This window comes from Tamandua tetradactyla, chromosome 7, assembly GCF_023851605.1.
Source record: "Tamandua tetradactyla isolate mTamTet1 chromosome 7, mTamTet1.pri, whole genome shotgun sequence".
NCBI classification, from domain to species: Eukaryota; Metazoa; Chordata; class Mammalia; order Pilosa; family Myrmecophagidae; genus Tamandua; species Tamandua tetradactyla.
The window spans coordinates 115,418,944-115,438,759 of NC_135333.1; the positions used below are offsets into that span (position 1 = coordinate 115,418,944).

Genomic DNA, 19,816 nt, shown 5'->3' on the forward strand with positions numbered 1-19,816 from the left:
GAGGGCGGGGGGAGAGACGTGCGGCTCTGGCCCCTTAATTGTACTTCTGGCTGTATTGTCTCTCCTTTCGCCACCTCCACTTCCTCAGTCTGGGCTCCAAAGTCACTGCAAATTTCTTTGCGACACACACATCACACAAAAGATCAGGTAACAACCCTCCCAGGGCCATGGAGGGTCCCTGCAGAGAGCACCCCTAGCTCTGGGGCCGCTCCTTTTCCAACCAGTCCCTAGACTGGGAAACTAGACCAGGTTTGGGGAGCCAGAAATAACCCTGTTTGGAGATGGTCGACAGGGCGGGGGGGGGGTGCCGGTGGGAATGCAGGCCCGGCAGGCCGTGGCTTTGAGAGGGCCAGGTTCACAGGCCCTGGGGGGGTTACTGCTGCTGGGCTTGGGGCCCTGACTCCTGGTGTGTAGGGATCCCAGATACCCACCTGGGGTGGGGGTAGAGCGCGGGTCTCTTCTCGGCATGTCAGGAAAACTCAGTTTCTTCTTCCAGCAGCAGGCCTTAGGCTCAGAGGAGTTGTGTGTGGGTGTTTTTTTCCCAACAAAGAGGGATCAGGAAAGAGAAAGGGGGAAAGTAGAGGGGGACCGGGGAGGGTGTGAGGAGGGGGAGATGGCAGCAGAGAGGAGGTGAAATGAGCCCATTTCAGGGAGAGAAGGAAAATGAAAGCAAATGGAGCACGGCCTCCCCCATGCGGGGCGGGTGCCGTGGAGCTGGGGAGAGGGCTCCCTGCCTGCGGGCGGCTGGGGATGGCCCGCTGGGGGCACCAGGAGAAGCCTGTTTTAAATTTAATCCGAACTTGACGGTGTGGATTGAACCGGAGGGAATTTAAATCACTAAAAGGGAGGCGCGGGACAGGGGGAGGGGACGACTCTAGCCTGTCTTTCTGTTTGTCCTTCCCGCTGCCCTGCTGGCCCTGTCTTGGTTGAGGTCGTGGCTGCCCAGATATGAAGTGGTGAGTAAGGGTGCCCCTCCCCCTTAGATGGCTCTCCTGTGCCCAAATAAGACATCTTTTGGGGTGGGAGGAGAGCTCTAAGAACCAGAGGGAATGCAGAGCTCCTAGCTAATGCTGCAGTCCCCACCCCCCTCCCCAACAGGGACCCCAGCAGCCTCTAGTCCCTTGGATTTACCCCAGCGGTGCTGAGGAAAATTGAAGGGAGTGGTGGGGGTGAAAGGGATTCATGGAATCTGGCAGGAAATTCAGAAAGAGTAACTGAACTGGAGAAGATGATCCCCTCCTTCTGGGTGTCCCACCCACACCCACAAGTCTGGATTTGGGGGAGCCGGAAGGTCTGCTTCAGCTCTCAGAGCCACCACTCAAACTCCAAATGTGAAAAATGAGGGCTAAAACCCACGTGCAGTGGTGAAACCCACGGAGCCTGGCCTGGTGGGTACCAGGACTCCCAGCCTCCTCCCAGTCCCCCTCCCAGTGCCTCCCTTCTCCACAAGGAATAGGAGAGATGGGGATTTGGCAGGGAGGGGGTGTGGGTGAGGCCTGCTTCCTGATCCACAGCTGTGTCTGTGCCTGTGCGGGGAGGGTCCGAGTTCACGCTCCAAAACGAAGGTGACAATCTCCCCTCGGTTTCACGGGGGATTTGAGGGCAGCAGGGAGCGTGGCCCGGATGATCCCAGCTGCCCCGCTGCTGCTGCTGTTGTTGCTGCTGCGGCTGCCGCTACTTCTGCTGGGTGGGCAGGCAGGGTGCGGAGACAGCTCGGGAATTGAAAAGAAGGTGGTGGCCAAAGGAGATAGAAAGCGGTGTCTGTTTTCAGCCACGATGTCTATTTGAGGGGCTCCCCCAAATAGGAGGCCCATAGGAGAGAGTCCTGAGGAGCGAGTGTCCTCTAGGAAAGCTGATGCTCGGTACAGACCGGTCCTACCGCTTAGCGAAGACGCAAAAGAGGAGCCGGGCACCAAACCTTCTCCATCTTCTTCGCTTCTAGAATAGAATGTGGTTCAGCCCGAGCCTCCTGGGCGGTCAAGACGGGGTTCTGTATTCCGGAGGCCTAGTGTGCCCACCAGAGCAGGTCGCCCGGGAGGGGCAGGAGAGGAGGCCTCTTCCTCCTTTGTGTCCGGACAGAAGTGGCCGCCGCGCGCGGAGCGGGTCCCGCGGCAAAGGCCCGGCAAGCCGAGTGCACAATGCCACGGCTGCTCCGCCAGCCCGCGCCCTGCCCGGTCCTGCCTGTGTCTTGCCTGAGGATCGCCGCCTCTCCTCGGCCTCGCTCTCTGCACGCACGCCTTCCTTTCCCGGCTCTCCTGTCTCTTTTCATCTTGCCTTCCTTCTCTTCAATACTCCCCTCGTTTTCTTTCTTTTCTAATCCCCCGTTTCCTTCTTTCCGTCCCTCCTTCATTCCCTCCTCTCTGCGGGCCGTGTTTTGGTTGGTCTGACTCCGGCTGTCTCAGGCTCGGTCTCTCTCGGGCTCTGTCCCTTGACGTTCTCTTGGTCGCAGTCTGGCCCCGGGCCCCGCTGAAGGCTAAATATCCCTGCACATCGCTGCCAGTAGCCGCCCAAGAGCCGGCCCGGGTCCCCAGCCACCCGGAGCTGGGGGAGGTGCTGGCAGCGCCGGGTATTTGGAGAAAGCCTCGGCAGGGGGACGGGAACCTCCTGTCTTTTCCTTGAACTAGTGAGGGAGATTTTTTGATTGACAGCTAGCCTGACTCCATCAAGGCCAAAGAGATATTCTGTTTCTTGCTGTAATTTGGGTTTCCCAGCTCGGTGGAGTCCGGGGGAGGGGAAGACAGTCGGAGCTAGGGCGATGAGGCTGAGGCCTGAGGTCGCCTCTCCCCAGCCAGGCATGCCTCTCATCCCCCCGTGCGTCGAAATCCCAGCCCCGCTTGACCGAAAAGGAAAGAACTGGTGAGGGGGAGGAGCAGAGACTGGGGAGGGGGCCTAGCCATACCGTGGGCTACAGCTCTGTCCTCCCCCCTACACACACCATGCACTCTTTTGGATACCATACTCCAGCCCTTCTCTACTCCAAAGGAGGAAGGTCCGCAGAAATAAGAGAGAAAATCATCCCCCCCCGCCCCCACCCTTGGCGTTTTGTCCCCACCTGGGGACAGAAGAGGAAAGAAGAGCAGGCCGTCTGGGGTCTGGGGAGCCTCCTTCTCTGCTGCCTCAAAGCCTTCATCTCAGCCTCAGCTCTTGCCCATCTCCCCTTGCACCGTCTGCATTTCTTCCCCTCTGACCCTGAAATTGCACCCCTCCTTCAAACTCACTCTGCCCACCCCACCTCCCGTGCACCAGGTCTCTGGGGACATCTCCTTACTTGCCCCTCTCCCCCTACCTGACCTCCTGCTCCATCTCCTGCACCCATACTGAGAATTTCCAGCCTGGCTAAAGCCCCCCTTTACTAAGTCACCTTGGGGCAGCCTAATGGAAAGCAGAGAGCTGGGCAACGAACCCCAAATTCAAGAGGAAGGGTAGCAACCAAACTTATTGGGGAGAGGAATCCAAGTTGCCTAATCTTCCCCTAAATCATACTGCCCCCTCCGGAATTTCTGCATCCGACCCCAAAAAAATTCCTCTTTCCCGTCCCTCGGTTGCCTTTTTCCCGTTCCAAAACAGCCTACAATTTTATTTAATGAAAGACACATTTATGAACAATCAAATGATCCTCATAAAAATTTTATTGAAGGATGTAAAAACAAGCTACTTGCCCACGACCGAGGTCGCTCTCTTGCCTTGCCCGCTCTCACCCTGGCTCTCTGCAGACTGAGCCTGGGAATGACTTCTTTTTTGGGGGGTGGGGTGGGGGGAGAGGTGTCCGAACGATGGAGTTGAGGGCAAAGGAGGGTGAGCGGGACGATGGGATGGGGACGCCCCACTTAAGTTGTGTAGGTCTCTCCTCCACTTCTTCAGGCTGGCAAAGAAAGAAAAATAGATATACACAATAAATTAAAAATAAAAGAGCTTGGATATCTGTGCCAAGGCAAAGAGGACTTCTGAAGCTGATGATAAAGGTATATGAGGTCCCGAGGTCCCACCCCTCCCACCCACGGATCACCTTCCCCAAGCTTTCCCTGCCCCAGATTTGGGGGGCTGAGTTGGCCAGTGGCAGAAGGACGCTCCCCTTTCCCTCCTTCCCTCCCTCCATCCCAGCTTCTCCAGTCCCCTCCCACCCTCCCTCCCTCGCTGCTGCTGCTCCTGAAAGAAATACATACATACACACTATTTAAAAACGCATTTTTAAAAGCCACGTTCCGAACTGACAATCGCTGATCTCGGCTCGCGCAGAGACTGCGGGAGCGTCGGGGCAGACAGAGACGGATTACGTCAAGAAATAGTTCCTCCACCTACCTCGGCCGGCCTCCCCGCCCCTGAGCGGCTCCTGCGCCCGGCTTAGCCCTGGGGGTCCGGAGACGCAGCCTTCGAGGACAGGCATTTTCACCCCATTAAAAAAAAAAAAAAATCCTCCTGGGGAGGGGGGTGGGGAGGCCTTCTGATTATGGGTGGACATGGGCAAAGGGGGTTCTCTGGTGAGACACGAGCCGTCCTAAGGGGGTAGCCGGCGCCTTGAGTCCAGCGTTCCGGACCCCCAGGAAAACGCAGGTCGCGGGGATCAGCAGAGAGAAGGGGGTGGGAGAAGGGGGAAAAAAAAAAGCAAGGAAAAAAAAGCCCCTGCGCATTGATCCGCGCCGTATTTTTGGGTAAATACGATCACGTGGGGGCCGGGGAACCAATGAGCTGCGGGGAAAAGGCTGGAAAAATAATTACCTGCCTTGATTGTTCTGTGAGCAGATAAAAAGTACATATACAGTTCATACAATAATCTTATGTATGTAAAACCCTGTTACGATGTCGGCGACGGGGCCCATCAGTAACTATTACGTGGACTCGCTCATCTCTCACGACAATGAAGACCTCCTAGCGTCCAGGTTTCCGGCCACGGGGGCTCACCCCGCCGCCGCCAGACCCAGCGGTTTGGTGCCGGACTGTAGCGATTTTCCGTCCTGTAGCTTCGCGCCCAAGCCGGCAGTGTTCAGCACGTCGTGGGCGCCCGTGCCCTCGCAGTCGTCCGTGGTCTACCACCCCTACGGCCCCCAGCCCCACCTCGGCGCCGACACGCGCTACATGCGGACTTGGCTCGAGCCGCTGTCCGGCGCCGTCTCCTTCCCCAGCTTCCCGGCCGGGGGCCGGCACTACGCGCTCAAGCCGGACGCCTACCCCGGGCGCCGCGCTGACTGCGGCCCAGGAGACGGCCGCAGCTACCCGGACTACATGTACGGCTCTCCCGGGGAGCTGCGCGACCGCGCCCCGCAGACACTGCCCTCGCCCGAGGCGGACGCCCTCGCCGGCAGCAAGCACAAAGAGGAGAAGGCCGACCTGGACCCCAGTAAGTTGGGAGCAATTTTCCTTTACAACCGGCGCGGGAGGGGAGGGGAGGACGGGCGGGGGGAGCCAGATTACAGCCCCTCTGAGCGGCCGCAGGGAGCGCGGGAGAGGGGCGAGGGCGAGGGGGCGAGGACTCAATAAAAGCGAATTACCTTGGGGAGCTTTCAGGGACAGGAAGGTCTGAGACGGGGGCCCAGAGAACCAGGCTGGGAGAGGGCTGAGGGGGGCTCCTCTCCCTGGAGCTGGCTTTGATGAGGGACCCCCCACCCCCACCGCAAGCTTTTTTTGGCTCAGTCGCCACTTTCGAAGAAATGCAGCCAGGGCCAGGGGGCAAGGTTCATTTTATGGTTTGAGGTGGGCTGGGGGAGAGATGAGGAGGAGAGTGGGCACAGAAAGGAAATACCCCAGGGAGAAATATCACTCCTACCTCCCAACCAGCCTGGGTCCTCACCCCATTAGGGATTCATAAAACAGAAAGTCCATAGACTTCTCCCCCCAGCAGCACTGGGGTGAGAGATCGGGGGGAATTTCGCAGTTTGGGAACTTGGAGGGATCAGGACTTCCAGAGTTGGGGAGAGTAGTAGGATCTGAGTCTCCTGAAACTTGGACTACCCTCTTTTGAGGGTCTGAAGGGGAAAGGGTTGAGAATGAGGTCCATGGATGAGGAGTGGGAGAGGCATCTCCCCAGATTAGAGAATTCTGCAAACACACACAGGCGCACTTCAGTCAGGAGAACAGGAGTCTTCGGAGCATTGCAAAGAAGTGCTAGAGTAGGTGGGGGCAGGTGGAAGCTGCAGAACCAGAGAAAGGAAAAAGAAGGAAACAGCAGGGGAGGGAGTGCAGTCCCTTGGGGGTGAGGAAGTGTCTAGGGGAGTCCCAGGACGGGGCTGCAGGAAATCCTTTCCTTAAGCTCCATAAGGGGCCAGGGCCTAATTATTCTCCTCTGAAGGCTTCCCTCCATGTCCTCAGCTACTCCCATAAACCTGAAATTGGAGGCTTGGCTCCTGCAGAGCCTGTCCTAGGGCTGGTAGAGGGGGCACTGGAAGCCAAATAGGGGACCTAAGATGTAGGAGAGCCTGACCCCAAGGCCAGCAGCTTTCTGGGGGGAGAGGAGAAAGGCTTTTCTTGTCCTAGCATCACCATGAGAATTCGCTTCAGCAGGGTTGAACTCCGAGAGCGGGAGACGGGCGCTGGAGAGGGTGGTGAGGGGCTTAAGAACTCTTCAGGGTCAGGAAGCAGAACTGCTGAAATTTCAGGACTTGGTCTTAGGCTGGGAAGATGGGAGGGGGCAGAGGAGGAGGGAGGTGGGGAGGAGAGAGACCTCGCTATAAAAATAAAAAACAAGAGAGAGAAGCGTTTATGGTCCTATGAAACGGTTGGGAATTTGGACTTTTTATGAGGATATTCTCAAATTACTACTCTTGAAGCTGAGGACCAGACTTTAGGAGCTTTGATAGCTTCTGATTTCCTATAATTTAAGGTGCTGGAAACTGAAAAGAGAGGAGATGGGGGGGGGGGGAGAATGCAAAAGGAGGAAGGGGGGTGGAAATTCCTAAAGCAAAACAAAACGTGTCCAAATTCAGGTTCAATTATTGGGTTTGGGGAGCCTGGCTAAGCCTGGGGGGTGGGGTTGCAGGGGACCTGGGCTGGAAAGGGGCTCCACTGACCCCTGCCTGTGTTTGGCCCTCCAGGCAACCCCGTGGCCAACTGGATCCACGCCCGCTCCACGAGGAAGAAGCGCTGCCCCTACACAAAGTACCAGACGCTGGAACTGGAGAAGGAGTTTCTCTTCAATATGTATTTAACCAGGGACCGTCGGTACGAGGTGGCCCGGGTTCTCAACCTGACCGAGCGGCAGGTCAAAATCTGGTTTCAGAACCGGAGGATGAAGATGAAAAAGATGAATAAAGAGAAAACCGACAAAGAGCAATCCTAAACCCTGCCCCGGCCTGCTGCCTCGGCACAGCCAAGGGAAAAACAAAAATCCCACAAAAATACCCTAACCCAAGCGGGAGAGAGCACGAAAAAGAAAAGGAAAGAGCAAGATAGAGAAAAGCCCATCAACTTAAAAAGAGAGAAAAAAAAAAAAAAAGAAGGGGAAAAGGAAAACTCTTGCGATTTGGGAGGGTTCAGTGTTGAGAAATTGGTGTTTTAGAGTTAGTTCTACCCAGCGAGGAGAAGGTGGGAAGAGAAACCAAGTTCTCTTCCCTCGGCGCAACTGAAATAAATGACACACACAAATGTGATTTTTCCCCTCCTTTCTTCAGAGAAGCCAGTACTTGAATCGCTATATTTCTATTTTTTTTTTTTTCCTGTATTGTATTTGGTTCAGGCCCTCCTTCCCTGGGCCTGGGGCGCTCTGTGTGCAGATTTTGTACAAAAAAGACACACACACGTACATACACAATAGTGATTTCCAGCCCAGGAGCTGAAGGGTGAGGGCCCGGGACCGAGCTGTAGGCTGGGTCCGGCAGAGCAGGCCGGCGCCTCGGGCATGTACATAGCAGTGTTTCCTCTCAACCCCAGCGTCTGTCCCCAGCGTCCATCCTGTAATGTGCTTCTGTTTGTTATGGTAGAACAGCTCTGTGTTAATATATCGAAGTCACTTAAAAAAACAGAAACCCAACTGCATCCAGTTCTCGTTATTTCTCCTCCCTGTGGCTCCCAGGCTGCTGTCGTAGAGAAGGCAAGTGCTCAGATCCTCTGAGGGAGGCCGGAGTCCTTAGAAGGGGCTTCCTCCATCTCAGAAGGGCAAGTGCCTGCCCCTTCTCTCCAGGCAGGGGCGGGGGGCTTGAGGGGCGGGGTGGAGGCTGCTGAGGCCCGGGCCCAGCTTGTGCCTGCCCGGGCTGGCTGCCTGTGAGCTTCCTGGTGGATAGATGGAGCCTGGAGGGGGGGTGGGCTGGGGAGGGGGAAGATAAGGCAAGAATGGTTTTTTTGGCTGTAATTAATTGTAATAATTTATGAGTACATGAGATCGGAGGGAAAAGATAGGTGAAGATGAAAGTTGGGTGCTGGGTGAGGGCTTGGGCTGGATTCTTGCCTGGCTGCATCGGTGCTTAGAGAGATGGCTGGGAAAGAAGGCTGCAGGGGGGTGGGGGGTGAGGTGAGGAGAATGGCCAAGCAGGCCTCAGGGAGCAGGGCAGGCACTGGGAGACCCTGTTGAGAGAAAAAGAAAGGGAAATGCAGAGAGACAGAGAGAGGGAGAGAAGGGAAGAAAGGAAGGATGGAAGGAAGGAAGAGGGGAGGAAAGGAAAGAAGTGGGGAAGGAAGGAAGGGAGAAAATGAGGTGAAAAATGGTAATACCAGTACAGTTAGAATTAGATTGAGTTTCAACGTCTTAGTGCTTTTCAGCTCCCCTCTCTCCTATTTCTCTTTTCCTCTCAATCTCTCTCCCTCTCTGTGTTTATCTTGAATGTTGGTCTAGGGGTAACCGGGATTGTGGTGAGCCCAGCTGCAGTATTTCTTGGGGGGGGGGGGGGATGGTGTGGCCAGAGCCCAAAGAAGCATGGTCAGGGATTAGCTAAGGGTGGGGTGTTCCCTGGTGGTTGCGGAACCCCCGGTGGTGCAAGAGTGTGGAGATGTGTGTGTAACAGCCCGGTGGGGCTGGTCAGCTGCATTGCACCCCAGAGCGTCTTCCCCAGAATCGACAGTTTTCATCTGCTAATCAGAAGCAGACACAAGCTGCCGGGTATGCCTCAGCCAGGCGCCCCCTTTCTCGGAAATCCCCCAATCTGGAAACTATTAAACTCAGACTGCTTGAAATATAGCCCCTTAATATCTTAGGCTGTCCGTTCTGATGAAGGTGCAGGGTGGCGCTCTGAACAGTTGGGGTAACAGTACTGTAAAATAAAATAATTGGGGTCCCCGGTCCATTTGCGGCTCCCCCAACCCCCATTGAATCACCTTACAGGATGGGTGAGGCACTTGCAGGGACCAGCCCCTTTCCGGGTCATTTGAATCTTCTACTCCCTCCTTCCATTACATACTGCAGTTTGGGGGCTGGAGGCAGATGGGAATGGGGTGAAATTTTTGTTTCGATATTATTTTGAGAAGGGCAGTCAGAAGCCGTAAACAACCGACTTCGCAGTCGCTGCATTTGCCTTTCCCGCTTAGAACTCAACCCAATTCCAGAAGCGATTGTTTTCTCAGTCCATTTGAAAGATGCTTTGCCTGTGGTTTTCGCTCATTTCTCGGTTCCTCACTTCTTCCCCTGGCTTTTTTCTTGTTCTGTGACTCTGGCCCCAGTTCAGCACCTCGTGGAGGCCAAGGCACCCCTCTCCCTCGGTGACGCCGGCAGGACCCGGGCTTTTCTCCGAGCCCGAGCTCGGCAGCGTTTCCGGACTTCCATCCCGCCCCTGTTCCGAGGCCCCGTCGCCTCCCCTCAGCGTCCGTCAGCGCGGCCTGTTTCCTGCAGCCCGCCGGAGCCGGCCTTCCTGCGGACAGGAAGGAGGGCCGGAGGGCTCGGAGGGCCCTGCTGAGAGCTTGGAATCCAGAGCAGGCCCGCCCGGCCCCGGGCCACTGGTCAGTCCCAACCCATCCCCCAACCTGCAGGTCAGGATTGGATTCGATTTTTATTCATTATCATTTATGAATTAAAACAACAACAGCACAACACGCATCTGGGGAAAGGAATGAAAGCTGAGGGGAGAGAGGGGCTGGCAAATGCCCTCCTCCCCTAACCTTCCCCTCCCACCTCTCCTCTGCTCCTTTGTCAGAATCACAAAACCCTAAAGGTTGTTCCACTTGGGAAGGCAGCGGATAGGTACATTTCCGCAGCTCCGAAATGCCACTTTTATGGCGCTGTTTGTCTCCCTGCGCTGGATTCTGAATGGAGCCGAACAAAACAGCAGCGCGGAGCTGGCTAGACGTCTGGGCTTAATCGTTTTATGGTTTAAATAAGGTGGACACTCTTTCCTTTGAAATCGGATTATAGGAATGTTTTGTCTATGGCCCACGGAGAACACAGGACCTCACTGGCTGGGAGGGAGAGGTGGAGAGAGTGCGCACAAGAGAGGGCTGGGCTACAAACCAGGGGGCAAACCGCCGGGGGAAGTCAGAGTCCCACCCCAAAGTCCGGCAGGCGGCGGCGGAATAGCGGTGCGGGTCCAGCGTCAGGGTAAGAGGAGCGAAGACCTTAGGGTGCGTGCCGCGGGCAGGCGGTCGTGGGAGCCCCGGAGCGTGCAACTGCGTGCGTGGCGATGCTCGGAGCCCAGAAATGCGCCGGAATGGGGGTAGAGCGCGGAGTTCCTTCGCACAGTCTCTCTCGATGCGGGAAGGGAGGTTAACAAAAAGAGAAAACAGTGTGGAACCTTTGACAGGGTTTGTTTCGAGAACTTAGAAAACAAAATAAGAGCGGTCCCAGAGGACCCCCCTTCCGGGGAATCCCTCTCGCGCGCACCCATTTTTAGAGACTCCTTCCTCCCACTTCCCACCCCTGGGCTAAGCCTGGGACCGGCTCTTTTCTGTTGGCTTTCGGCGGCCGGACTGCATTAAAGTAAGTGAACGCGAGGTGGCGCTGTTGCTCAATGTTAGAGACGGAGGTGGCCCCGACCGGCCCGGCAGCGCTGACATTTGAGCACCGGCGGCGAATGGAGGCGAGAAGGCCCCGCGCCCCGGCCCGGTCCGGCCCCACTAGCTCTGAGCAAATCAATCCTCTCACCTGTGAGGTGTAAATTAATCGCGAGTGGCGGCAGGAGATGGGCCTTCGCTCTGGCAGCGAGCTTGGGAGGCGCAGGAGGGCGGCGTCGAGAATAATCGCTTTGCGGAGGAGATAAGTGCGAAGCAGGCAGCACGTAATTAACACAAAAAGGCAGAATGACCCGGACAAACGAACATAAATCCGTGGTACCTAGGAGGGTGGTGCAGGTCTGGGGGCGAGTGGCAGAGACAGCCCCGGAGAGGATGGCTGCTTGCAGTTCCTTTATTTCTGGGCTCTGGGAGCGAACGTGTAAAATACGTGTAAAATAAAAATAAATCAAGTGAATATAGAAAAGGCGAGACACCCCCCAAAGGGGAAACCAAGTCCAGCGAAGAGTTGCAGGAATGGTGGGCTGTCTGGGCAGGCAGCGTTGGCGGCACATTCGGGACAGTCGCATTCCAAGACACAAAAGCCCGGAAGAATAGCTCTGTGGCAGGGTTTTCGCTGGACCATAAAATGTCGAGATGTCCCCCCACCCCCTAAAAGATAAGGCGCAGGCCCCGAAGCGGATCCGGCCCGCACAGCCTTCTCTTTCCAGGCAGAGAAGGAAAAGTATTTACGACAGTCCCCGTGACCCAGATGCTGGGATCTCAGAGTCCACCTGGCTCAGCTCAGCACCCACACGGCCGGCTCTGAGAAGACAGGGCTGGAACCTAAGCTGGAGGCTGCTCTTGTAGTGGAGGAGACCCCCTGTTATGCCTCCATCTTCCTGGACCCTGGGGAGTCCAGCAGCCCTGATACAACTCTCTTTTGACCCTTCCGTCCTGCTGCTCCAGGGATGGAGTTCTGGGTGTCACAGAGTTTTGGGTAGTCCCTAACTCACATGGGGGTGGGTGCCCCCAAATGCAAGGAATCCTGGAAGAGTCTCTTGCTGGAGTACCAGAGAATCTCCTTTGGGAATTTATCCGAGAAATAGTCATTTCCCCACGAATTATGTAGATAATAGAGGGACTCTGGAGGCCTCATCCTGTCTAAACCATCCTGCCCTGTACCGCCACCCCTTCCTCCATCCCTATAGCCGGCCTCTGGATGGAAAAGGGAAAAATCTGGTTTTCCAACCACCTCCTTCCTCATTCATCCTTGAAACACCAGAATGTGGAAGGAAAACAGGTAGCAATTTTTTTTTCATGGTGTGAAGACTTAAAGAGGACTCTCTGTCAGGCATCATATGTACTGTATGAGTGCTTGCGTGTGCATGAAGCCTGGATGTACACGTGTGTGCGTGGTGTCTGTGAGGAGACAGGGGTGCTTCTAGGCATGCATGCTGACTTATAGTGAGCATACACTTGGTGTGTCTCAGGGCAAGAAGGTAGTGTCCATTGTGTGTGCAGCTGGGGTGTGCTCTGGTGTTGCCCTGTGTGTTAAAACCTCACATGCTGAGGAGGAGGAGGACTGGAAAAGTCATTCTTATTTCTCTTCATCATTCATGTGCATACAGCACACACATATGTGGCGCTCCCCTTTCTCCTTTTTTTTTCTCCGACTGTGTTAAGCCCACATAACTGTACGCACATAGGAAAGGACATTGATGAACTAAGATTTGTTTATCCATTAAAATTAACCTGGATCTGTCAAGTCTTTGGAGATGAGGAGAACCCCCAGAGAGTGTGTGGGCAAATATTTAAAGAGTGCCTGTTGACAGTTTTCATCACACCCTGGTCTGGGCAGCCTGCCTGGAGAAAAGGGGGTTGCAAGGAAGCCAGAGAGCCCCTCCAGGCTGAGCTGGCATTTCCTATGGGGTAAGAGTAGGTGGGGACAAGTAAGAGGCCTGCTTCAGTCCCCTCCAAATCAGATACAATTCTCCTAAGGAAAAAACATCCTGGGCCAGCCCAGCCATAAGCCAGGGACCCACAAGCTGACCCTTCCTATCCAGTCCCCACAAACAGCTTTGCGCTCAGATTCCTCAGCCAAACTCGTGGCCATTGCCTAAGCTTCCTGCCTCAGGCAGGGCTCCTTTCTGAAGGGGCAGTGCAGCCCTGACTGGGAATATGGAGTACCCCCTTGCCACTGACCCAGTTCTCTACCCATAGAAATCAGGCAGAGAGTCTTAAGGATCTAAGAAAATGGGGGCAGCTTCCCACCTTATGAAGGGGCCAGGGGACATAGAAGGTTCTGGTGCATGTATATAGCAGAAGTGATGTGCTTGATCCTCCCCAAAGTCCCCTAACTTAAGGATCTCCTTGGGAACACATCTTTTGGGATAGGGGACTTGCTCTCCCTTGCTAGCATCCAACCCCCTCAGGGGCATTATACCTGTTGAGGTTACCTGAGTTGACCTGCTGGCTCAGGTATCTCTCTCTCCCAAAGAGGAAGGAAAAAAGAAGGGGGAAGAGAAGCACCTTCAAATCTGAATGCACACCTTGGAAAAGCAGCCCCAGCCATTAGCTGGGGCTGACTCGCCACCCCCCCCAACACACACACACACACACACCACACCCCCATCCCTCCCCCTCTCCTCCCCTCCCCTTCTTCCTGGTCACCCCCCCCAGCCCTGAACCCCTCAACCCCCACCATCATCTCCCCCTCTCCCTTCTCTCCTCTCTCTTTCTCTCTCTCTCTCTCTCTCTCTCTCTCTCTCTCTCTCTCTCTCTCTCTCTCTCTCTCGCCTGTCTTCATGTCGTGGATTGATGAACGCGAATCGCGTGTAAGCGCCGCCACCGCCGGGAGTCTGAGGAATTCGCCTGGGCTGTTAAAGGAAAGAGCTAAGTGAGAGAGCGCGAGCTCTACCTACCGACAGTGAAGAGAGCCGCCGCCGCCGCCGCCGCCGCCCGCTCGCCGCCCGCCGCCGCCGCCCGCGCCCCAGACCCGGGAGCTCTGCTGAGCCGACCGAGCTCAGCACCGAGGCGCCCCCCCACCTGCCCAGCCCCCAGCCCACCAGCCCAGCCCCGTCCAGGGGAGCCAGCCGGCCTGGGGTTCGGTCCCGGGGGGAGGGGAGTTTCGGGGGTACCGGGCGGGGAGTCGTGAGCCAGAGGGGAGGGGGCCGCGGGTTTTCATGTGCCCAGCATGAGCTCCTACTTCGTCAACCCCCTGTTCTCCAAATACAAAGGCGGCGAGTCCCTGGAACCGGCCTATTACGACTGCCGGTTCCCTCAGAGCGTGGGCAGGAGCCATGCGCTGGTGTACGGGCCCGGCGGCTCGGCGCCCGGCTTCCAGCATGCCTCGCACCACGTCCAAGACTTCTTCCACCACGGCACCTCGAGCATCTCCAACTCGGGCTACCAGCAGAACCCGTGCTCGCTTAGCTGCCACGGAGACGCCTCCAAATTCTATGGCTACGAGGCGCTCCCCAGACAGTCCCTTTATGGGGCTCAGCAAGAGGCGAGCGTGGTGCAATATCCCGACTGTAAATCCTCTGCCAACACTAACAGTAGCGAAGGACAAGGCCACTTAAATCAAAACTCGTCTCCCAGCCTCATGTTTCCATGGATGAGACCCCACGGTGAGAAGCCTTTTCTCTTTCCCCCTTGGTCTCCCGCGCTCCGGGGTCTTCCCCCCCTCCCCTCGCCTCCTTTTTGTTTGCCCTCGCTTTCCCTCCTAGCTTTGGGGTCTCTCCCCACCCCCGTGCCTGGGTGGGTTTCTCGAGGTTGGGAAGGCTCTCCCGGGGGTGGGGCGAAGGGCTTGCCTGGGACATTTTGGGGACTGGGGTGAAGGTGGAGGAAAGGTGGGATATGGTGCAAAGGGTTAAAAAACGTTTTCTCCATCTCTGTCTCTCTGTCGCTCTGTCTCTCCATCCCCCCATCTGTAAAGTCAAAGTTGGGGGGGTGTCTGGGAAGGAGCCCCAGTACCCCACAAGGCAGAAAACCTGAGTCCAGCACAGTGGTCAGGCTATCTTGGGGTGAAGGGAGACCCCTTTTTACCTCCCCTTGCTGGGTCAGAGAAGGGTGAGACCCCAAGAACAGGCGCTCTGCTGTCTGGGTACCCACTACCCCCCTCTCAGAGAATAAGCTTGAGGGCCATTACCCCAACTTTGCCCTATTTTCCCAGTTGGGGAGAAGAGAGAGAGCCAGAGAGGGGAGAGAGAAAGAGTGCTTGAAGACAGGCCATATAGAGTAGGGGGGCTCTGAGGTCCAAAGGATCCTGTCCAAACTCCCCCAACCAAGGGCTTGTGGGATCTCCCTGATTCCCTCAGAGGGGGACTCAGGTCAGGAGCCACTCCAAGGGCAGGTCCCTCATAGCCCAATTTCGAAGTAAAAGGGGAAGCCAGAAAGCGACAAGTTCCGTCGGGGATGGCCCGTGATTTATTTGCTGAGATCCCCTTAGCAATCAGGCAATCAGGCCGAGCTGTGATACATTTCAGGAATCAATTATTTTTCTTATTGGAAAAGCATTAGGCAGAGGGAGGCGAAGAGGAGGCAGTGAGCAGTACCCCTCTCCTTCACCCCCAGCCCTTTTGCCTTTCTTTTAGAGACAGACTCTGTCCCCAGCCCTGCTCTCCAAATGCCACTCTGCACTTGTAAACAAAGCTGCAAGGGCCAGGGATTGCAGGCCTGGGGGGGCTCTGCGGGGCTCTCCTGGCCACTGCAAGCCCCTAGTTTCCAGACAGACCCCAGTTCCCACCCCCACCCTGTCCAAGGTGAAGCTAAACCAAAACAATCCCCTAAACTTTCCTGCCCTTGCCTGCTTTCCACTCTCGCCTTTTCCACAGGAGGGAGGAAAACCAGGGAGATCAGAGCGAGGACTTTGAGGAAGGAAGGGTGGCAGGAGAAAACCGAGCCCCCACCCAAACGTAACCAGATTGGGGTTCTGTTCTGTCTAGCTCCGGGGCGGCGCAGCGGACGGCAAACTTACAGCCGGTATCAGACCTTGGAACTAGAAAAGGAGTTTCTCTTTAATCCTTATTTGACACGAAAGCGCCGGATTGAAGTCTCTCACGCCCTGGGACTGACTGAGAGACAAGTGAAGATCTGGTTCCAGAACCGAAGGATGAAGTGGAAAAAGGAGAACAACAAGGATAAACTGCCTGGAGCCCGAGATGAGGAGAAGGCGGAGGAAGAGGGAAACGAGGAAGAAGAGAAAGAAGAGGAGGAAAAGGAAGAAAACAAGGACTAAGCAAAAAAGAGAGACTCCCCCCCCCCTTTAGCAACTCCCTTGAAGTTTCGTTTTATGGTAGCAGATAAATTGAGAAGTTTACGACTGTCATTTGCTTTTATAGAGAATAGAATGACACTCACAACTCTAACTACCTGTCAGATACTTGCAGCTCTGGTTTTATTACCTTTGGACTTCCCCCACTCTTTATTCGTCTGGGGGCTGGAAGGGGGAGACCGAGACACAGCAAAAAGTTCGGACTCTGTCTCAGTCCTCGCCCCCAACACACATACTTGTCTTCACCCCCACCCTTCAGAGTCCTTCCTGGATTTGAAGGTCTGAGACCTGGCCTCCAAGCCCCTTCTCTCAACCCCTTCTTACCACCCTCCCACCCTGTGCTTCTTTGGTATTTATTTTAGAGGGAAGTCCCCTCAAAAGGCAGAAGAACACTCATGGCTTTGTTTTTATGCTAGGATTAGTTTATTAGATTTCTTTAAAAAGAAAAGAAAGGAAGGAAGAAAAGAAGGAAAGAAAAGGAAAAAAATTAAAAGAAAAAATTTAAAAAGATAGAAAGGAATATACCCTAACCCACCCCCCCCCCAGAGTTCCCCTGCTTAGAATGACCCCCTGGACTTTCTCTAGGAACCTGAGGGAAACCTGGAGAGCTGTGGGTCTCTCCCCTCCCTCCCTCCCCACGGGGTTGAGGAGCCTACAGTCACCTCTAAAATCCTATCTACCTAGTCATTCCATGGTAACTCGGGCCCCAGCCTTCCTCCCCTTCGATGTTTGATTTCTCTTCTGTTGAGTCCGGCTTCCTCTGAGGTACACTAGTGTTAGCGCTCAGAAGTCACCATAATCATGAAAATAATAATAATAATAATAATAATAATAATAATAATAATAATAAACCTTTTACATACTACCTAAAGGAAACCTGCAATAATCTTGGAGGAAAAAAAAAGAGAGAGAAAAAAAATCCTAATACAGGAGGAAAAAAAAAAGAAAAAACTTAAAATGAAAAAAAAAAAGAAAGAAAGAAACCTCCAACGTATTTTATCACTACCTATAGAAAGAAATCCTGCTTTGAGAGTATTCGTAATGCCGTTTTGTTGTCGTTTGTTGCTGCTTATTTCACTAAGAAAAACCCAACAACTGAGACTGCCTAGCCCGCCGGTCCTGTGCGCTTTTATTGTGCTTCTAACCCCAGTAGAGTAGAACTAAATTGCACTGAATGTATAGTTAACTCTGTCTTGAATTCTCTGTTTATGCAATGTGCTCGAAAGAAAAAAAAAATGTTAAAATATATCTATAAGAATAATTTTTGGTCATTTGTCTTTATGTCCAGCTATGAATGTAGATTTTGTGTCCCAACAGCCCTGTTCCTGGTCCAAGTACTTTGTATTGTATATGTGAGTCATAATAAAAAAAAAAATGAAAAAAATATTTGAAACTGGAATGACTTACCTCCTCTTCACTACTCTCCCCGCCCCTTCTCTACCCCCTGCCTTCCTTATCCCTCTTTTCCAGTACTCTGGGAAAGATGTCCTGTACTGGTCTAACTTTGGGGTGGGGGAACTCACGTGGCCAGAGGCCTGAGAGTTGAGAGGGCAGGCTGGGAAAAGAGGACAAGTGAAGGGTGGTGGGGTCGGGGGAGCAGGCAGAAGAGACAAAAAAGATAATCCAATGTTGGGGGAGAGGTAGAGGTTTATCAGTATACTCTTCTGGGAGCTTTGGCTCCAAACAGAGTGGGTTTCTTGGTCCTGGGACCCCAGTGGGAAGAAAGCACCTCCCCACACCTCCACCCTCCTGCTCCTCAGTCCTGGGCTGGACTCAGACAAAGAATCTACCCCATGACCCTCCCGCATCCTAGGCCTTTTCCTTCCAGGGGGCTGGAGCTGGGGAGAAACAGCGGGGTCCTTTCTGCTCTCCACAGGCCCCTCATCGCCAGCCTTGGCACCCAGTACCCAGCACTAGACCAGTGAACAGGGTGGGGGTAATGTGAGGCCCAAGTCAGCTTGGTGGGAAGATGCCAAAAGATGAGGGGAGCCTGAGGGTCGGGGTTGAGGAGGCTAAGCCTGGGGGAGAACAAGGGGAAGGTGAATAAACGGATGGCCCAGCCAGCCTGGGTCCACATCCTGAAAGTGCTGGCCCAGAGCCATCACTGTCACCCAGCCCGCGCTGTCCACTCTAGCCCCTGTTCCAGCGGTTTCAAGCCCATTCCAATTCACCTTGGCAATTGGGCAGCCTGCCCTGCCCCCATTGCTCCAGCCATTGATGGGGGGGGGGGGAGTCGGGGGAGGGATGGGCCTACTGAGTGGAGCCCCTCACCCCCAACCATAGCAGGGTGGGGAGAGTCTTCCTTGGACTCCTCAGACCCCAAAATAAAGAGTTGAAGGCTCAGGGACCCAGGGGCAAAGAAGTCTCTCACTTCTCTCTGGAGGGTCCTAGACAGAGAAATCTGTTTATGCCGGTAAGGCCTGGTCAAATAATCCTAAATTCCAGAGATAGAAGTCAACTGACTCAGTCAAGAGAAGGGGAAAGGGGAGGGGATGGGAACCTCTGGTCTTAAAAACCAGACCCCCCCCCAAACACTGCGATATTTTTAAGGCCAGATTTCTGTCTTTTTCCCTCTCTCTCTCTCTCCCTCCTGGTCAATGATTTTCCCAGACGCAGGCCACCGACTCTTGTTTTGAAGTCTTGTTTTGTGTAGTTTCACCCAGAACCAGGTCCTGGTTTTCACGCAAAATGGTCTTGAACACATGATTGGGTTAGGCGTGGAGGGGAGTCCCGCAGCCCGCGGGAGGTTGCGGATTGGAAGCTGTATAGGCTGCGGGCAGTCGGAGACAGCTTTGAGCAGGAGCTCGGGGGAATTCTTCCCGAACCCGGAGTCCCTACTGCGAGTTGCGGCTCCAGCCAGGTAACCCCAATTGCTAAGGGAGACCCCAGCTACCCTCTGGGAGACTCAAAGAGGGAGCATTTCGCTGGGCCCTAGGCCTGCTTACAGACTATTCTTCTTGGTTGAGAGGGTCGACCCGGCCGTTTCATTTTTAATGTGGAATTATGAATACTCTCGATAAAAATCTGTGGCCCAATAACCGAGTGGGGTGAACCCCCACATTAAATGGCTCCGACGGGCTTCGCCGCTTTTTGCCCTCACATCCAATGTCCCATTCCTCCCTGGCCCTGCTCAGCAATGCCCGTGGCCCCAAGCCCGGCGCGTCGGAGGGCGGGGTGCGTCTGGCGCCCGGCTTCGCTCGAAATGCGGGACATCGGGAGGGACAGGCCAAGGGAGCCCAGCCGCCCCCTCTTGCAGCACCTAGTCTCCCGCCCCTCCTGCCCATCCCTTCTGTTTTCTCGTTTGGAGAGAAAAGAAGGTAAAAAGCCGTTTTATGGGGGGAACGTAATTGCGAGCGGGATGCGCTCTCTTTAGAAACGCATCCTCCCAAACGCTCCCGCCGACCCATTACCGGAATGGGGACCATTCGGCTGCAGCAGATAGGACTTTCTCCCATTCTTTACTTTTTTATTAGCCAATCAAAGTGGCTTCCGAAAGCTATTTGTGATTTGTGAAAAATAGTATCTTTCAAAATGCTGAGTTGAAGCATCTCGCTCATTTCGCCTTGAATTTATTATTCTAATCTCAACCGTAGAGACGGGATAATGCAGCTATTAAGTTGGGGGCAAATTCGTTTCTCTGCATTTTTTTTTTTTTTAATCCTCGGCATTTTCTTTCCCTCCCACTCCCTCATTGCAGAG

General features: G+C 54.6%; 2 protein-coding genes across 2 annotated transcripts; both read left to right on the forward strand.

Moving 5' to 3' along the window:
* The first annotated feature begins 4,174 nt into the window (after window positions 1–4,174).
* On the forward strand, window positions 4,175–7,961 carry HOXC9 (homeobox C9). Its single transcript, XM_077167998.1, has 2 exons — window positions 4,175–5,335; window positions 7,026–7,961. The coding sequence occupies exons 1-2, from the start codon at window positions 4,798–4,800 to the stop codon at window positions 7,268–7,270; spliced, it is 783 nt and encodes a 260-aa protein (XP_077024113.1). The 5' UTR covers window positions 4,175–4,797; the 3' UTR covers window positions 7,271–7,961.
* Window positions 7,962–13,987: 6,026 nt separating this feature from the next.
* HOXC8 (homeobox C8) lies at window positions 13,988–16,613 on the forward strand. Its single transcript, XM_077167999.1, has 2 exons — window positions 13,988–14,471; window positions 15,789–16,613. Exons 1-2 carry the CDS (start codon window positions 14,036–14,038, stop codon window positions 16,079–16,081), a joined length of 729 nt encoding a protein of 242 aa, XP_077024114.1. The 5' UTR covers window positions 13,988–14,035; the 3' UTR covers window positions 16,082–16,613.
* Window positions 16,614–19,816: the final 3,203 nt, after the last annotated feature.